This window comes from Garra rufa, chromosome 14 (assembly GCF_049309525.1).
Source record: "Garra rufa chromosome 14, GarRuf1.0, whole genome shotgun sequence".
NCBI lineage: Eukaryota > Metazoa > Chordata > Actinopteri > Cypriniformes > Cyprinidae > Garra > Garra rufa.
Window position 1 is genome coordinate 20,399,681 of NC_133374.1, and position 20,321 is coordinate 20,420,001.

At 36.6% G+C, this 20,321-nt stretch overlaps 1 protein-coding gene across 2 annotated transcripts in view; it reads left to right on the top strand.

Annotated features, from left to right (window-relative positions):
* The first annotated feature begins 326 nt into the window (after positions 1-326).
* The window catches only part of pipox (pipecolic acid oxidase), a 21,902-nt gene continuing 1,907 nt past the window's right edge, over positions 327-20,321 (top strand). Inside the window, exons 1-7 of one of the 2 annotated variants that reach the window (XM_073818405.1) lie at positions 327-557; positions 797-945; positions 4,248-4,461; positions 7,179-7,361; positions 9,975-10,127; positions 12,337-12,486; positions 16,054-16,129. In XM_073818405.1, the coding sequence (XP_073674506.1) occupies positions 450-557; positions 797-945; positions 4,248-4,461; positions 7,179-7,361; positions 9,975-10,127; positions 12,337-12,486; positions 16,054-16,129 (1,033 nt within the window). In that variant the 5' untranslated portion in view covers positions 327-449. The remainder of the gene's footprint in view (positions 558-796; positions 946-4,247; positions 4,462-7,178; positions 7,362-9,974; positions 10,128-12,336; positions 12,487-16,053; positions 16,130-20,321) is intronic. The other variant, XM_073818404.1, reaches the window with a different exon arrangement.

The window sequence follows — 20,321 nt, forward strand, 5'->3', positions numbered from 1 at the left end:
CGACTGGTAGTGTATGTAAAAGTAAATGAAGTTTTGCACTATGTAAAATTATATTTAGGTTCAAAAAGGTTTAGTTTTTTATTAACTAAATCATGTCTGCAACAACCTGAAACTACAAGAAACAAATAAAACTCCATAACAGTCTGGTGTCAGAGACGTAATTACGTCATAGCGTAGGCTATTGAATCCGGTTCTTTAAAACGATGGTTGTGTCTGAAATAGTTTTCCGTTAACTTATTTATCTAGTCTATTGCGCTATATCAACAAGGATTTAAGTATTCGTAAGACTTCCGTGTGCTGTAAACCCTGAGGGCGGGTCATACAGTACATTCAGCTGATCATGGTTACGTAACTGACACCGGAGAACTTTGAACTAATACGAAAAGTAGGTTATTGCAACTTCGTCGTGTTTCTGTGACAGAAGAATCTTACAAGAGAGAATTAAAGAAATGTCGTCTGAGGTGTACGATTGCATCGTTATTGGTGCAGGGATCCAGGGATCCTGCACTGCCTATCAGTTGGCCAAAAACAAGCAGAAAACTCTACTGCTGGAGCAGGTCGGTACAGTATGCAGTATTGCTTATTCATTTTCTCAGTCTTGTTACGATAAAACAAATGATAGTAAATGTATAAAGCCAGAACACTAACCAAAAACAAAGTAATTCTTGCATATAACTGTATGGACTTGACTGTTATGGTAGTTTTTTTTAATTATTATTATTATTAACACAAAGCCAATGCAAGTCTTGCAAGTGGGATTATTACATTGTTCTTTGAATTCTATTTTTCTCCCCAGTTTGTTTTGCCCCACTCCAGAGGGAGCTCTCATGGCCAGACCAGGGTTATAAGGAAAACCTATGAGGAAGATTTCTACATACAGATGATGCACGAAAGCTATGAGCTCTGGGCTCAGCTTGAGAAAGAATCAGGTGTTGAACTGTACAGGTGAGTGTTTGCATCTAAGAAAGAATGATGAAATTTTTTCCCCACAATGCAACATGCACAACAAAACTTGCAGACTGTCATAGCCCTCACCCGTAACTTTAAAGGAGTGTTTTCATTCTCGTCCCTGAGCATCATCTGTGGACCATGGGACACACTTGTTTTTACAGTGTCTGAAAGGTGTAATGGATCACGAGTGGATCAAGCCCACTCAGCCTTGATGCAGAATCAGTCGTCTTGCTCTTTGTCTCGCCGCTATCCATCTCAGTTCTCTGACGGATGGGTCCTGATGAGAGGCCACCTGTGCCCTTGAGCATCTCTGAGACTGCCGGGCAGGGAGTGAAATATGTGTGGATTTGAAAGAATGCTGGATTTGTTCTCTTCTTCTTGCATAGAAATCTTTGGTATTCAGATGGTGCTCGATTTCTAAACAAGTGAGTTATTTAAAATATTACTGATTTGGTCAGTAATAGATGGGAGGGTAGTTTGTGTGGAAGTGGTATTTGTTAAAAGTCATTTGCAAAATGGGGTTTTGGACAATAATTATCATTCCAGCATTAAAAGCATAGTTTACACAAAAATGAAAATTCTGTCATGAATTACTCACCCTCATGTGGTTCCAAACATGTAAGACCTTCATTCATCTTAACACAAATTAAGATATTTTTGATGAAATTCAAGAGGTTTCTGATCCTTCACAGACAGAAATGCAACTGCAGTATTCATTGGATTCATCAAAAATATCTTTTTTTGTGTGTCGTGAAGATGAACAAAGGTCTTACGGGTTTGGAACGACATGAGCGTGAGTAATTAATGACAGAATTTTCATTTCTGTGTGAACTAACCCTTTAATTATATATTTTTTGATTGCATAATAATGTCAATTAGGGCCATCTATTTGATGGACCTATTTTTTATTAGTACAATATAAAATAGTGGTTTTCTGTTTCATTATATTTTAAGATTTAAGATTTTCAACAGCCATTATTTCAGTCTTCAGTAAGATGCTGATTGGTGTTCAAGAAACATTTCTTATTATTATCAGTGTTAAAGACTGATGTAGAAACATTTCTTTGATGAATAGAAAGTTCAAAAGGACAGTTTTTTTTGCAATAGAAATTTTATAACGTTATAAATGTCTTTACTGTCACTTTGGATCAGTTTAATGAATCCTTACTAAATAAAAGGAGGAATATCGATTCAGCATATCTTTATAGAATTATAGATTGGTTTCCAGTTATGATTGATTATTATATAACAGACCAATTAGAACACAGTTTAGAGATTTATTATACATAGACCTAGTGTTTTTCTCAGTTTTAAATGTTTTATTCAATAAATTAAATATAGTTGAGGTCAACAGTTTACATACACCTCGCTGAATCTGCAAAATGTTAATTATTTTACCAAAATAAGAGGGATCATACAAAATGTGTGTTATTTTTTATTTAGTATTGACCTGAATAAGGTATTTCACATAAAATACATTGACATATAGTATACAAAAGAAAATAATAGGCAAATTTATAAAAATTACCCTGTTCAAAAGTTTACATTCGCTTGATTCTTGATACTGTGTTGTTACCTGAATGATCCACAGCTGTGTTTTTTTTATTTTTGGTTTAGTAATAGTTGTTAATGAGTTCCTTGTTAGTCCTGAACAGTTAAACTGCCTGCTGTTCTTCAGAAAAATCCTTAAGGTCCCACAATTGTTTTAGTTTTTTTTTTTTTAGCATTTTTGTGTATTTGAACCCTTTTCAACAATGACTGTATGATTTTGAGATCCATCTTTTCACGCTGAGGACAACTGAAGGACTCAATGCAACTATTACAAAAGGTTCAAACGCTCATTGATGCTCCAGAAGGAAAAAGATGCATTAAGAGCCGGGGGTGAAAACTTTTGAACCGAATGAAAATGTGTACATTTTGCCTAAATATCTTTTTTTTTTTTTCATTTAGTACTGCCGTTCAGAAGCTACAAAAGATACTTACATGTTTCCCAGAAGACAAAATGATCTTCAAATTCAAAGTTTTTACCCCCCGGCATCAGTGAGCATTTTGAACCTTCTGTAATAGTTACATACGAGTCCCTCAGTTGTCCTCAGTGTGAAAAGATGGATCTCAAAGTCATACAATCGTTGTTTTTCTGAAGAACAGTGGGCAGTTTAACTGTTCAGGACAAACAATGGACTCATGAACAACTATTACTAAACAAAAAATGTGGAATATATTATTCAGGTCAGTACTAAATAAAAAATAACATGCATTTTGTATGATCCCTCTTATTGTGGTAAAATAATTAACATTTTTCAGATTCTGCAGATTGTATGTAAACTTATGACCTCAACTATTTACATAATTTTTGTTGTTCGTTAAGTGATAAAGTGATACAGATTTATGCAGATATTTTCCAAAACACCACTTTGCCCAAGGCGCTTCTAAGTATTACAGTATTATGCATATAATTAAGAGTTTTAATGTATTAAGGTGAAGATCACACCTGACACTCTTACAGTGCCTGTTCTAACTCTTCGTGATTTAATTTTCTTTTTACATCAGATGGGATGCCGGCAGCTTGAACCACCAACTGTTATTTTACCCAGAGAGCTGCCAAAAAGGTCAAAATCCATAATAAATATTTGACAGGCAGTGCAATGACAAATTTAGCTTTAGTTACAGTGTTCAGCGAACGTCAAAATAAATGAGGATGCTGCAAATACAGTTGTCCCTAACCAGGACAGGATTTCTCATAGGACCCCTGAGGTAGTTGAGAAAAAGTAGATAATTTTAAGATTGTGTTAAAAAAAAAAAAAGTTCTATGCATTTTTGATTCAGATTTAGACAATTGAAGCACTAATTTACCTCAGGAAGGATCTTGCCCTACCCTGCCTATTTGGTATTAGGCACAAGGGCATTGATAAATGAGATGTGGAGTCCTTCTTTCAGCGTCCCCAATCAAACACACACACACAGTGGGGGATTCAATCATAAAAAATCTCTGATGAATGATTTGGACCTGTGAACTCATGCTGCCTATGCATCACGATGGCTGGCAGATGAAGTAGGCCTTGAAAAACAGTATCCACAGAAAACAGCACCACCATCTATCACACATTGTTGATTTAAAGCCTGTGTTCCCAACCTCTCATCCATACTGCCATAACTCCTCACATTAAGACACCTGCATCACAAGCAAGCACGGATGGCGCTTTGCACAATTTATACGTGCCTCTAAGCACTGCCACCTAAATCAAGGTGCAGCTGTTTAACATGGACATCTAAGTCTTATGAACTTCTCTTCGCAGGCGCACAGGACTACTGGTTATGGCTCCAGAGAACGGAGAGGGTTTCTTACGCCTAAAGGCCACGATGCAAAGGAACAAGATTCCTACAGTGTTTCTGGAGAAGCAGGAATTCAGCCAGCACATTCCCAATGTGAATCTCAGAGACGGGTACGGAGCGCTGATAGACACCGTTGCTGGTGTACTGTATGCGGACAGAGCTCTCCGAGCTGTGCAGGTCAGCTGATCACATACACTACTGTACAAAAGTTTAGGATCATTGAGAATTTGTACTTTTATTCAGCAAGGATGCATTAAAGGAAAATTTAAATTCTGTCATTAATTATTTACCCTCATGTTGTTTCAAACCCATAAGACCTTTGTTTATCTTTAGAACACAAATTAGGATATTTTTGATGAAATCCGAGAGTTTTCTGACCCTCCATAGAAAGCAACACAACTGACAGAACGGAAGTAAAATAGTCCATCTGACATCAGTGGTTCAACTGTAAATTTATGACGCTATGAGAATATATTTTTGTACATAAGAAAACAAAAATAATGTTTTCTTAACGTTTTCTTTGTGCACAAAGTATTCTTGTAGCTTCATAAAATTATAGTTGAACCACTGATGTCACATGGACTATTTTAAGAATGTCCTTACTATCTTTCTGGGCCTTGTGTTAGTTGCATTGCTGTCTATGCAGGGTCAAGTAGCTCTTGGATTCCATCAAAAATATCTTAATTTGTGTTTTGAAGATGAACAAAGGTCTTGCAGGTTTGGAACGACATGAGGTTAACTAATGACAGAATTTTAATTTTTGAAAATCAAAGCCAGGGTTCGCACAAGGTGCTTAAAGTGCTTGAAGTACTTGAATTTGACTTTTTGAAATTAAAGGCCTGGAAGACTCTTGAAAATAGCAATATTCCTAAAGAGGTACTTGAGAAGTGCTTGAATTATTGAAAGACAATGTATCTATAAAATAAGTGTTGTTTCTTCAGTAAAACACAAAGATTTTTAACTCAAACCATTGCAGTACTGTATGTCAGTCATATAATGGCAGTCAATGGGCACCAAATCTTTGACAGTAAAAAAAAAACATACACAGACAAAACCAAATTAAACCCTGCAGCTCGTGACGTTTCATTGAGGTGTTAAGACTCAAAACGATTGGTCTGTGCAAGAAACTGAAAAGTATTTTTATCATTATTTGCCTCTGATCCACCGCAACATTCAACTCTATTGAGCGCGTTCACAACAGCCGGCGCATGATGCATGTAGTTGGTGAAAAGTCAACACTTCCGGATGAGTTTGCACAAGGAAACTTAATCTTTTAGTTTTTAATCGGTTGCCAGAATCAGGATAAGCACAAGTAATTACCAATTTGAGTAACCGCTATGCATTGTGTAAACATATACGTGCAACAGATCGCTTCCACGTCGGCTGTTGTGAACATGCTCAGGACATCTGAACGTTGCAGTGGATCAGAGGTAAATAATGATATAAATACTGTTCAGTTTTTTGCACAGACCGATCGTTTTGTGTCTTAAGACCTCAATGTATCATGAGCCGCAGGGTTTAATTTAGTTTTGTCTGTGTGTTTTTTTTTACTCTCAAAGATTTGGTGCCCATTGACTGTCATTACACAACTGACAGACAGACTGCAACGGTTTGAGTTAAAAATATTAATTTGTGTTCTACTGAAGAAACAAAGTCACCTACATCTTGGGTGCCCTGGGGGTATGCAGATAAACATCAAATTTTCATTTTTGGGTGAACTATCCCTTTAAGGATCATGTGACTCTGAAGAGTCAGCTTTTGCATCACAGAAATAAAATGAGAGAACCTAAAATAGAAAACTTTTGTATTAATTTGTAATAATAATTTCACAATATTACTGTTTTTATTTCGAAATGGCTGCTGAAAATTTAACTTTATAACAATATTACTGTTCATACTGTATTTCTGATCAAATAAATGCAGCCTGGGTGCAAATAAAAATAATCTCCGATGCCAGACTTTAGAACAGCAGTGTAAAATGAATATTTATTTAAAATCATCTCTGGGAGGCTGTTGGAATGTCACACGTCAATCTTATATTTAGCTTGGCAACTCAAAGCTATCAGATGCTCATCTAATTATGTATGCAAAATTAATACACTTGCAACCGTTCCAAAACCTGCCTTGGACCGATTGTGTGTATCTTCACAGAAGTATCACTGAAATGTATTTTCTCCTCATGGGAGTCACTACATCAGTTGAAGCTCACTATAACATTTAAAAAGAGGCATAAAAATGGGGGGGGGGGGGGGATCATGTGACATCAGTTTTAGGTACAATAACATGTAAACGTACAATTTCTTTAAAGTATTTTTTTATTCTCAGAAAAGAGTTCAGTCTAAGCAAGTATTATGAAATCCAGTGTAAGTGGAAATAAATCTCTTTCTGTGTGAACTTTCAATGTCAGGAAGGCATTGAGCAATGTTCTCTGTGTACATAACTGTACTTTAGTGTCGCCTTCACCGTGCTTTTTAAAGCTCTCAAAGATAAGTTACGGCTGCAAACTAGCTTGTTAAAGGCTCCTTACACCCTATCTAGGGAATATGGCCATGCACTTTTATACACAATGCCTCTCTGGATTCAATAAGCTCTGCCTACAGCAGCTACAGAGTGCAGTGATAAGCTCCCTGTTGGCTCTCACTAAGGAAACTCTTTCATTATCTGTTGCCCGAATCTGACCAGCTTTTTCCAGTTTTAACTGATCCCCGCTGACATCTCTCTGTGTCAAACGCAGCCCCTGTTAAATTTTAACCAGTCTCTCCTCACAGCTCTTAATAGGATTTTCCGTCATAGATGAGGTGTTTTGAAGAAGTTTTGTCTATGTGCTAAAGTTGAGCATGTTGTAGTCAGAGTGAAGTGATTTGAATCTGTGATTGTCTCTGTGTGGTTTTTAGAGGTTGTTCCAGTCCAGTGGGGGCGTAATTAAGGACGGGGAGAAAGTGATTGACATCACACCTGGTGCGGTGGTCACTGTGACGACGGGCTCTGGAGTGTACAGAGGGAGGAGTCTGGTGATCACAGCGGGACCCTGGGCCAACGCTCTACTGACACACACAGGACTGCAGCTCCCGCTCAAGGTTGAGCAGACATCCAGTCATTCATTTAGTTAACTACTTACCTTCTTTCATCCATCTATCCATTTTCTTTGTCATTCACTAACCTAATTTCTCTTTTTATTTCATCCATCCATCCATTTACTTACCTTCTTTGTTTTTTCTTTCTAACTTTCTTTCTTTTATCAATTTGTTATATTTCTTTCTTCACCTATTTACCCTCTTTATTTCATTCATTCACTTCTCATTTCCTCACTTTCTCCATCCAGCCCTTCTTTTTTACTTCCGTCCATCCACCTATCCATCCATGCATCCATCTGTTCATTCATTTACTCCCTTTTTTTCATCCATCTCCCCATCCATCAGTCATTCCATCCATTTTTTCATTTACTCCCATGCATTTACTCCCCTTCTTTCTTCCTTCCATTCAGCCAACTATCCATTCATCCGTCCGTCCATCCATCAATCCATCCATTTATTTTTACCCTTCTTTTTTATTCATCTGACCATCCATCTATTTAATTTTTTCTCACCTAAACAATTTATTTTTCTTTCTTTCATTCTTTCTTTCTCTTTTCTTTCTCTTTCTGTTGTTCTCTTTTTCTGTCTATCAATCAATTGTCTATCTATCTTTCTTTTTTCTTTCTGTTGTTCTTTTTGTCTATCACTCAGTTGATCTATCAGTCTGTCTATCATTCTATCATTTTGTCTTTTTACTTTTTCTTTCTTTCTGTTCTCTGTCTATCAATCAGTTGATCTGTCTATCTATTCGTTTTTTACTTTTTTCTTTCCCTCTTTCTGTTCTCTGTCTGAATTAATTGTTCTATCAGTCTATCTTTCATTCTGTCTATCATGTTGTGTCTTTCTTTCTTTTCTTCCTTTCTTTCTGTTTTTCTTTTTGTCTATCAATCAGTTTATCTATCAGTCCATCTTTCATTCTATCATTTTTTCTTTCTTTCTTCCCTTCCTTTTTCTTTCTTTCATTCTGTCTATCAATCAGTTGATCCATCAGTCTATTTTTCATTCTATCTATCATTTTGTGTTATTCTTTCTTTATTTCTGTTGTTCTCTTTGTCTATCAATCAGTTGATCTGTCTATATCTATTCGTTTTATACATTTTTCTTTCTTTGTTCTTTCCCTCGTTCTGTTCTCTGTCTGAATTAATTGTTCTATCAGTCTATCTTTCATTATGTCTATCATTTTGTGTCTTTCTTTCTTTCTCTCTCTCCCAACCATCAATTTACCTTCTTTTTTTCTTTGAAGGCATCATGGAACAATATATCAGTGTAAAATGTCTGGGTTTGTAAAACAGGTTCTGAAAAATGGAAGCATAGGACTATATAAGGCTTTCTTTTCTTCCTTCCTTTTTCTTTCTTTTTTTCAGTTGTTCTTATTGTCCCTCTATCAATCAATTGATCTGTCTTTCTTTCTTCCTTTTTCTTTCTTTTTGTTGTTCTCTTTGTCTATCTATCTTTCATTCTATCTATCATTTTGTGTCTTTTTTTCTTTGGTACTAACGTTTTGTAGTTGTTAATTTTTCTTCCTTTCTTTCTATGGTTCTAACGTTCTGTTGTTCTTTCTTTCTCTCTTTCTGTATCTTTCTTTTACATGTTCTTTCATTCATCATTTCTTTCTTTCTTTATCTATTTACCCTCTTTATTTCATCTGTTCACTCATTCTTTCTCATTTACTCACTTCTTCCAGCCATCCATGCATTCACTCCCCTTGTTTCCTTCTTCCATCCAGCCATCTATCCATCCATTTAATTTTTCTCAACTACAAAATTTTTCTTTCTTTTTTACTGTATTATTTTATTTCAGATATCCATCCTTTTGTTATATTTTCATCTGCTTTATCATATTTATTTACTCTTTTTTTCCATCCATACATTTAATTTCTCTTACCTTAATTATTTCTTCATCCATTTGTTTATTTGTTTCCTTTCTTTCTCCCAACCATCCATTTACTTTTTTTTCTCTTTGAAGGCATCATGGCACAATATATCAGTGTGAAATGTCTGGGTTTGGAAATCAGGTTCTGAAAAATAGGAGCATGGGAATATATAAGGCATAGTGACTATCAGCCATAGCGTGTGAAACACACACACAGCCACATATAGATTGATCTGGATTACACCCCTGGGCAGAATGAAAAGTGAGTTATTTGTGAATGCACAGAAACCACCCTATACTCACCATCCAATCCTATAAACAGCTCCCAGAGTCTCCAGTCCACCGAGATCTCTTATGTGTCACACGCCACGAGAGAAGTGATGGAAAAAGTATTCTGTGTTAGTTAAACTCCGAATTGCACCTAGAATTGGCATTGCATTTTTCAGGATAGCACAGGCTTGAAAGTCTGCGCTTGGGTGAGCACAACAATATATGAGCAATGAATTTGTGCACTGGTGAATTTTTATGGTCTCTGAATGAGAAGACAGGCCGGACTGTTCTAAGCTAGCGATTCCTTACTGCTTATTACATTTACCCTGAAGTGAGTTAAGTATACCAGTGTTTGTATTCATTTTTAATTAACATCTCATGCTCCTGTGCTGTTTTTGATCTTTGATTTGGATCATCTGCAGTAAGAGCCTGATCTTTGGAGTGAAAAGAATCTCTCGATTTCCTTCTGGGCAGGTGGTAAAGATTAACGTATGCTACTGGAAGGAGAAGATCCCAGGCACCTACAGTGTCGGCCAGCGTTTCCCATGTTTTATAGAATTGGAGCCAAAAGAGGGGAAATACGATATTTACGGCCTCCCGTCCAATGAGTATCCAGGACTAATGAAGGTGAGTGACGGGGGGGGGGGTGCTATTTTTAATAGAACAGGTTTGATTGAAGCCCTAGTGGTTAATATTGTGGTGCTCAGGTTCGAATCTAGCTTTTGCGGGGGGAATCCCAAGATGTTCATGTCTGTCTTTCTTTCATAATTTGAAAAGAAATTAAGGTTTTTGGAGGAAAACATTTAAGGATTTTTCTCCATATAGTGGAGTTCAACGGGAACCAACGGGTTGAAGGTCCAAATTGCAGTTTCAATGCAGCTTCTACATGATCCCAGCCGAGCAATAAGGGTCCTATCTAGCCAAACAATCTGTCATTTTCTAATAAAAAAACAATGTACTGTATATACACTTTCTAACCACAAATGCTTGTCTTGCACTAGCTCTGCGATGCGCATCGACAACTTCACATATTACAGTTGAGGTCAAAAATTACATCCCCCTTTCATAGTTAAATTTATATAAAAATGACCCCGTTCAAAAGTTTACATCCCCTTGATTCTTAATACTGTATTGTTACCTGAATGATCCACAGCTGTGTTTTTTTTTTTCTTTTGCGAGTCCCTAGTTTGTCCTGAACAGTTAAACTGCCCACTGTTATTCCGAAAAATCCTTTAGGACCAACAAATTCAGCATTTTTGTGTATTTGAATTTTGAACCTTTTCCAACAATGACTGTATGATTTTAAAATCCATCTTTTCACACCGAGGACAACTGAGGGACTCATATGCAACTATTACAGAAATTTCAAACGCTCACTGATGCTTCAGAAGAACACAAACAAAGAACACAGCTGTAGATCATTCAGGTAAGAACACAGTATTAAGAAACATGGCGATGTAAACTTTTGAACCTATAAATTTGTATAAATTCCACTATTATTTTCTCTTGTGGACTATATGTAAACATCTTTTATGTGAAATATCTTATTCAGGTCAGTAATAAATAAACATACATTTTGTATGATCCTTCTTATTATATTAAAATAATTAACATCTTGCAGATTTTGAAAGGGTATTTTTAAACTTTTGACCTCAACTGTATGTAATCACATAGGGAAGGATCCATCTCTTTTTGTTCTCAAACTTCAAAATTGTCTGACAGAGTTGTGTTACTATTTTTTTTTTTTTTTTTGTAAAGGCGCTTAACTTTGCATGTTCGCTTTGTAAACACTGGGTCGGTATTTCCGCCTACGTCACGTGTGACCTTTCCATTGCATAAAGCTGTGCACATTGAACAACATTTGTGGTTTAAAAGTATATATATATTTTTTTTTTTTTTTAAATGACCAATCATTTTGCTAGATAAGACCCTTATTGTTCATCTGAGATTGTGTAGAAACTTTTGAAGCTGCACTGAAACTGAAATTTGGACCTTTAACCTGTTGACTCCCATATATGAAGAAAAATTCTGAAATGTTTTCCTTAAAAACCTGAATTTCTTTTCAACTGAAGAAAGAAAGACATGAACATCTTGGATGACATGAGGGTAAGTAAATGATCAGGAAATTGTAATTCTGGAATGAACTAATCCTTTTAAGAATAGTGATGAAAAGATCAAAAAAAAAAAGTTTCAACCCCAACTTTAGCCTGCTTTTCTATTCCGCCAATGTTTTTTTTATTTAAAAGACCACTTCTCCATAGCAACAATAGATCTAGCCCGTCCTAAACCACTATATCAATATGTACCACAGACCATTGCATTAATGCAATTGCCTGCCCAGTGCCCACATCTCATAAAAAAAACCTCTAGAGATTGAAAACCAAAGTTTTCATTCTTGGTTAATTAATCCACAATTCCCTCATGTAGCAATGCAGCACACATCTCCACTCAGTGTTCGAGTGCATCAGATGCAAGCACAAACAGGAGTGATTCTATAGCTCTCTGAATGGATCCACGGACCTCAATGCTTTTGCAAAAGCAGAGAAGCAGCACTCTCTTTCGGTCTGTGTTCTCCTGGTACTAATGGTTGGTTTCTGTACGCGGGAGAGCCCAGCAGGAGTCTTCAGTCTCATCACACTTAGCAAGGCTGAATGGGAGAGCACAGATGGCTGTGTCATGTTAGATGCATTATGTCTGCTCCAGTCGCTGGAGCCTGGCTTCTGCACGTATATCTGCTGCTCCTCCAAGCATACCGAGCGCTGGATCACAGATCTGTAATGTATCAGAGGTCAGATTGTTTTTATGGATCATAGTGTGCGTGCATGTGTCTGAGCAGGTGTGTTACCACATGGGCAGTGAGACCGAACCGGATGAGCGAGATAAACAGACGGATACAGGGGACATCGATATTCTCGTGCGTTACGTCACCCGCTGTCTCCCTGGGCTGGTGCCAGTGCCTGCTGTGGTGGAGAGCTGCATGTACACGGTGAGTCGCTTCATCGCTCAGGTGCCACCGCTGTGTGTCCCGGACCAAACTTTCATTCTAGTTTAAAGAAAGAAAAAAGATATTTGAATGCATGGCTCATATTTTATTCTGACATGTCATTTGGTTGCTGGAATTGAACCAAGCCATTTATTTTAGTTCTACTTGGGGTTTTAAATTGATTTTTTTTCCTAGACACTCAGAATTACAGCAGATTTTAACCAGACACAAGCTGACATGGTGACAAGCGATTAAAGCTATGTCTTCCATGCAAGAAATATATTTTGCGGGTCACTTAATTTCGATTAAAAAAAGAAAAAAAGTTGAGCCGGGGGTGAAAACTTTTTGAATTTGAAGATCAGGGTAAATGTAACTTATTTTGTCTTCTGGGAAACATGCAAGCATCTTCTGTAGCTTCTGAAGGCCAGTAATAAAGTGCACATCTTCATTCTGTTCAAAAGTTTTCACCCCCCAGCTCTTAATGCACTGTTTTTTTTTTCTTTCTGAAGCATCAGTGAGTGTTTGAACCTTCTGTAATGGTTGCATATGAGTCCCTCGGTTGTCCTCAGTGTGAAAAGCTGGATCACAAAATCATAGTCATTGTTGGAAAGGGTTCAAATACACAAAAATGCTGAAAAACCAAATAATGTGTGGGAACTGAAGGACTTTTCTGAAGAACAGCAGACAGTTTTACTGTTCAGGACAAACAAGGGACTCATGAACAACTCATTTTTCATTTTTTTATAAATTCAACTATTATTTTCTCTTGTGGACTACATGTAAACGTCTTTTATGTGAAGTATAAACATTTCTTTTCAGATTAATCCTGACAGATGCATGATAGTCAGATGAAAAAAATAATAAAATTCAGTCATCACAAGTGTCTGGAAAGGTCATAGAAATTCACTGGTCAAAAAAAGTGGGAACCCTGATGTTCTGATTGGCTGTGATTGTGCCACATCACACTGTGGTATCACATTCAGTGTGGACAGACAAATTGCTTGTCGTAGGGAACTTGTCGCATCGCATCTGGTTGGGGAGCGGTGTTTGTCTTTCATTCACTGCATCAGTACGTCAAAAAAACTCCTTATATTTTAGAGCAGCTTTTCAGTTGCTCTGTAAACTTTTGCATGACCAAACAAAATTTCCATCCAGATGGCTGAAATGAAAAAATAATACAAACAGCTTACAAATGCAAGGTACAATCACATCAATCATGAAAAAGGAGAGCGATGATGCAACACAACCTAAATCCTTTATAAACTGCCCTGTCAGGAGATCCACAGAACACCAGTGAGCACACAGATAAAGTTCAGTATTAAAGGAAGAAAGTGAGTGGAACCGTATAAAACGGTTACCTAGTAGCCTGATGCGCAGAGCTGTCTTCTTCGATACGATCTTCAGAACAACGGCTCGGTCAGCCAACCACATTATTGGTTATTTTCATACTTCAAAGGAAAAATATCATGGCTCAAAATGAATCAAAAGAATAATTTGTGACCCTGGACCACAAAACCAATCATAAGGTTAAATTTTACAAAACTGAGATGTGTACATCACATGAAAGCCCAATAAATAAGCTTTCTATTGATGTATGGTTTGTTAGGATAGGACAATATTTGGCTGAAATACAACTATTTGAAAATCTGGAATCTGAGGGTGCAAAAAAATCTAAATACTGAGAAAATGACCTTTAAAGTTCTCCAAATTAAGTTCTTAACAATGCATATTACTAATCAAAAATTACATTTTGATAGGAATTTTACAGAAAATCTTCATGGAACATGATCTTTACTTAATTTCCTAATGATTTTTGGCATAAAAGAAAAATCAATCATTTTGACCCATACAATGTATTTTTGACTATTGCTACAAATATACCCCAGCGACTTAAGACTGGTTTTGTGGTCCAGGGTCACATTTATGTTTAAAAGGTCTGTTTTAGAAGTAGTCAGAAAATACATTTGTAAGTTTGAAGTTTGGGATCATTTAAAATTTTTAATTTTTTTTTTAAAGAAGTCTCATGCTCACAAAGACTACACTTATTTGATAAAAAAAAAAAAGAGTAAAAACACTAATATTGTGAAATGTCATTACATTTTCAAGTATCTTTTTCTATTGGAATATATTTAAATGTTATTGAAAAATGTAATCCTGTGATAGCATAGCTGAATTTTAAGCAGACATTTTTCAAGTCTTCAGGGTTGAAAAGAGTTGTGTTGCTTAATATTTTTGTGGATATATTTTAATTTTTTTAGGAATGTTTTATCAATAGAAAGTTCAAAAGAACAGTGATTATTTAAAATATAGGGTGCTATGCTTTCCGTAATGCGGAAAACACGAACGGAATCACAGAATCCAGTCATAGAAATGAAATTGTCACGGAATGGAGGAGGAGAAAATTAGATGGGAGTTTTTCGACCTACCCTAACTGCCTTGAACCGGAATACACCAGACTACACGCAGAGCTAGACGAGATGAGCATTTGAGGTTAAAAAGTATAAAATTTTCATTTTATTTTTTATTTTTTAGAAAATAACAGATTGTTTCGCTAAATAAGACCCTTCTTCCTCAACTGGGATTGTTTAGAGCCCTTTGAAGCTGCATTTAAACTGTGTTTTGGAAGTAGAAGTCCACTATATTAAGAGAGAAATCGTGAAATGTTTACCTCAAAAAACAATTTCTTTACAACTGAAGAAAGACATGAACATTATGGATGAGAAAGGGGTGAGTAGATTATCTGTAAATTTTTGTTCTGGAAGTGAACTTCTCCTCTATATAAGTGAATTTCTCCTTTAAGAAATTTTGAACAGAATATTTCTTTCTGTTCAACCCCCCCACCCCCACCCTTAATGTATTTATCAGAAAAATGTACATACAAACAGTATTTCTAGACATAAATAAATCAAATAATAATAAATTTTTATTTTTTTTTAGAAATAAATACATTTTATTAAAATTATTTAACATTTTATGAAAATGTAATCCAGAAATTTTTGTAGAAATCCAGAGAATTTGGTACAAATTAAACTGAATTTGAGAAAAAAGAAACGTATTTCTTGGGGCCTTAAACATAACTTTTGTTTAATAAATTGCTTTTAAATTGTGTATGTTCAATGATTGTAATTTAATAGACTATTTTAATTAACAATTAAAACAGTCTAAAAAATTAAAACGGAATTTGGGAAAAAATACAATGGATTTCATAGGGCCCTAGTTTTTACTCTCCCTTTCAATCATTGTAATGCATTCATCCTGATTAAACTGATTCATTTCTTAAAAAGAAAACAATTCTTACTGATCCCAAACTTTTGAATGCTACCGTAGACCCCAGCAAGACATTCAATTAAATGTTTGTCATTCCTAAATCACTTAGTCAATTTGTTCATTAGGAATTTCAGGCATGTAGTGGCTTATCTCCTAAGCAGCCTTTTAATTTTTAAGTTCAGTTCAAACAGTGCTCATAATTCATGCTGTGTGCATGTTCAGAGTACAAAAAGGTCAAATATTTGCAGAAATAATTACAATCCTGTCTTGATGTTTAACATTCCTCCGCTTGGTTGTTTGTAGGTCACGCCAGACCATAACTTCGTCCTTGATTCCCACCCAACCCACGGCAACATCATCATCGGTGCTGGATTCTCAGGTCAGTACAAACACTAATGAACCCGATACGCACCCGTCTCTGAAAAACACAGCCACACACACTCACGTCGACTTGAAGAGGTATTCCAACTTTTTAATGAGGGAATGGAACAGGGCGCTAGCGAAGGACAGGAAGAGAAGCCCCCAGTGCGGACGCCTTTTATCGTCTAATTAAAGGCAATGCTGGCTCCCCGGGTCCTGCGTGCTCCCAAACCCGCCTCTCAGGGGGCCAAAGGGCTCACCTGGCATTTGTTCCATCTGTTCCAATCACCTCCTCCTTAGACTAATTATGGGGCTAATTAAATTCCACTGGTAATCACTTCAGAGAAGCGCTGGTTAGCAGCGTGGGGCACGCAGAGTGGCGTTTGGTGGGAAGGGGTTAGAAAAATACAGTACGGCTGAGCGGTATTATGGCGGCACGCCATAGCTATTCATCTTGTAACGCATTGTCCCGGTTAAAGGAGCTGCTCTAGAGGTGTCACAGGAAGCATTGTGTGGCTGCCTCGCTGTACCGCTACCGTCCCAATGCTCTGGCACGTCGCGCACTAATGATTTATGACATATATTCTTCTGCCTTAATAATACATTACAACTCTGATAGGAGCGGAGGAATGCTCACTATTAACCTCTCCCTGCCTCTTCTCGTTTTATTGTCTGCCGTAATGACAGCGTTTCACCTCCCCGCTGCTCTCCTGCCCTTAGCGCAGCTGTTGTATTTGCAGCTTGGGAAAAACTAAAGGGTGCGAATTGGATCCATTTCAGGGGCAAACACACAGACTGTAGCGTTTCGGTGCCCTGCTTTCCACCCGGAATTTGTCTCAAGCCAAGCTCTGAGCTCAAGGCCCTCCGGTTGCCATAGATACCCAGTCACATCAGTGGGGTTTAAGGAAGAACAGAAGACCCTCTTGCGCACGCACGTCTGCCGGTCAAAGCCGTATCCACTCACAGCCCTGCCTTGCAGACTTCAAACGGCCACCCAATCCGCAAAGGCAAGAGCTGAGAGCGTCGGAGAAGAATGCAGTGCATTTTAAACATCTTACCCAGCACTGTCCGTCTCTGTCTTAAAGGGATAGTTTACCCAAAAATCAACATTTTGTCATCATTTAATCAAATCATACTTTCTTTCTGTGGAGCAAAAAAGGTTGCGCAGGTAAGATAATTAATGGGCCATAGATGTAGCAATAGATGATATGACCTACAAAAGATTAATTGAATGTTTTGTCTCAATTACAATTAATGAACGATTACTTTTGTTTTGTTATTATTGTTATCATTTTTTCCCCTCATAGATGTGAGTCTCATGATTGCTGTTGCGAGTGATCTTCCTCTTAGCGATCTTGTCCTGTCACCGTACAGTTGAAGTCAAAAGTTTACATACACATATATTTTTGTATTTAGCACTGACCTGAATAAGATATTTCACATATAGGGTGTTTACATATAGTCCACAAGGGAAATTAGTAGTTGAATTTGTAAAAGTTTACATACACTTGATTCTTAATACTGTGTTGTTACCTGAATGATCCACAGCTGTGTTTTTTTTTTAGTCCCTGTAGTCACTGTTCTTCAGAAAAACCCACAAATTCTTTGGTTTTTCAGCATTTTTGTGTATTTGATTTTGAACCCTTTCCAACAATGACGCTCATTGATGCTCCAGAAGAAAAAACCATGCATTAAGAGCCAGGGGGTGAAAACTTCTTTTAATTTATAAAAAAGGGAAAATTGTACTTATTTTGTCTTCTGGGAAACATGTAAATAAGTTCTGTAGCTTCTGGAGGTCAGTACTAAATAGATATTTAGGCAAAATAAAAATAAAAATTACACATCTTCATTCTGTTCAAAAGTTTACACCCCTGGCTGTTAATGAATCGTTTTTTCCTTCTGGAGCATCAGTGAGCATTTGATCCCTCTGTAATAGTTGCATATGAGTCCCTTATCCTCAGTGTGAAAAGATGGATCTCAAATCATACAGTCATTGTTGAAAAGGGTCCAAATACACAAAAATGCCTAAAGACAAAGAATCTGTGGGACCTGAAGGATTTTTCTGAAGAACAGTTTAACTGTTCAGGACAAACAAGGGACTGATGAACAACTGTCACTAAACAAAAAAAAAACAGCTGTGGATCATTCAGGTAACAACACAGTATAAAGAGTGTATAAACTTTTGAGTCATTTTTCATAAATTCAACCACTATTTTCTCTCGTGGACTATATGTAAACATCTTGCATGTGAAATACCTTATTCAGGTCAGTACTAAATAAACAATAACATGCATTTTGTATGATCCCTCTTATTTTGTTAAAATAATTAACATTTTGCAGATTCTGTAAGGTGTATGTAAACGTTTGACCTCGATTGTATATGTGCAAGTATTTACTGTAGTTTCTTACTGGCCGTTTACACGTGTTTGTGCCTGAAACGTGAAACGCAGTGTTTAGGAATGGTTAAAAAAAAAGCACAGCGCAGACTGCCTACTCTGCCATTTTGCCATCAAATACGAAAATTGCCATTGCAATCTGCTACTGTAAACAAAAGCATGTTTCGCCTGCCCTGCCTCCGCAGTGTTCTAATTGGTCCACTGTATTGGAAACTAAGGCTGCATTTACACTAGTGCGTTTTTTACTTTATAAATCTATGGTTACACATGTTGTTTACACTACTCTGGCTTTTTCAACCCTCGAAAACTGAGACTTTCAAAAACGTTGCAGACCCCGTTTTAGGTTGAAAACTCTAGGGTTGCGTTTCAGTGTAAACAGACCAAAATGGAGAATTTTGAAATTGATGGCATTGATGGAAGGAATTGATGGAAGGATACATTCGCTCTACATATCCTTGATGACCATGTAAACAGTAACATCATGCTCATTTGTTGCGTCTCATTTCGGAGTCTCATTTAAGAAAAGTAACCATTAAATTGCAAAGTAAAAAAAGGAATTACAGTATTTTTACAGAATACTACCACATGTGTATGTTTTTAATGGGGAAAGTATAAACAGGATTAAAAAAAACGACATAACCGACATGGGAAAATTTACGTCTGATAGAACTTCTGAATTTCAGTTTGGTTTACTTTTCGATTAATCAACTTAGCCTTAGGCCAGTTTAGTTTAGTGTTAATTTTGTTGACGAAAAATATTTGTCAGAATTTTCAACAACATATTTTCACAGACAAAAATTAGATGATAACGAAATAAAAACTCTTTGAATGATGAAAAATAATGCTGAACATCTATCGTCTTTTTCGCCAACGAATAAAAACGAGAAGAAAATGTTGAGAGGGTTGACTGGACAGACATCCAGTCAGAACAACAAATCTCCTGCATGGAAGACAGGGTAGATGCGCACATTTGAACGGAAACTCTCGGATCATAAGTTTGCTGCATACACTTGCTGCACGTCTCATAAACCATCAAAAAATGTGTCTGGGAATAAGAGAAGAGCAGACATGGATACATTTGGAAAGAGTGACAATGCGAAAGAGCACTTAACTTGGTCCATTTTCTGACCGCACACACTTGAATTACCTCTCAAACAGTGTATGACTACTGAATTCAGTTTTCTTTCACGTCTTAACGGAGAAATACACACACAATGATTTCAAATTGTTTTGACGAGTATTCACATAAACACACCTGGTTACGACCCTTGCAGTCTATGGAGGGCCAGAAAGCATCAAAAATACTAAATGTACTGTAGATTTAATCAACTGAAGTCTTATAATATTTAGTCGATTCAGATGACTAAAATAAGACTAAAACTAAATTACATTTTAGACAGAAAAGTCTCATAAACGCAATCTGTGTGACTAGTTTTTCTAATCCGAGTCATGCAAGTCATGCAATTGCTTTGTGTGAGGAACAGACCAAAATGAAATCATTATTCACTCATAATCTTCCCCTCCAGTGGACTGTTAATCATTTTGACTAGATCAGTATGTCAATGTGTTGAATTTGAAAACCAGGTCAGTTTCGTGAACCCAATCAGCTGATTCATTAAAGTGAAAATCACATTGTTCATGAATCAGATATTACTATATCTAATGAAATTGCAAAGGAGAATTTTTGGTGAATATAACACATTACATTTGAGTTGTTTCTCTCACAAAACTGTTTTATGCCATCAAAAGATCTGAAATGTAGTGCATGTTTCATATAGGCAAATTTCAAGATACTTTCATGTTTTTTTTAAAAGC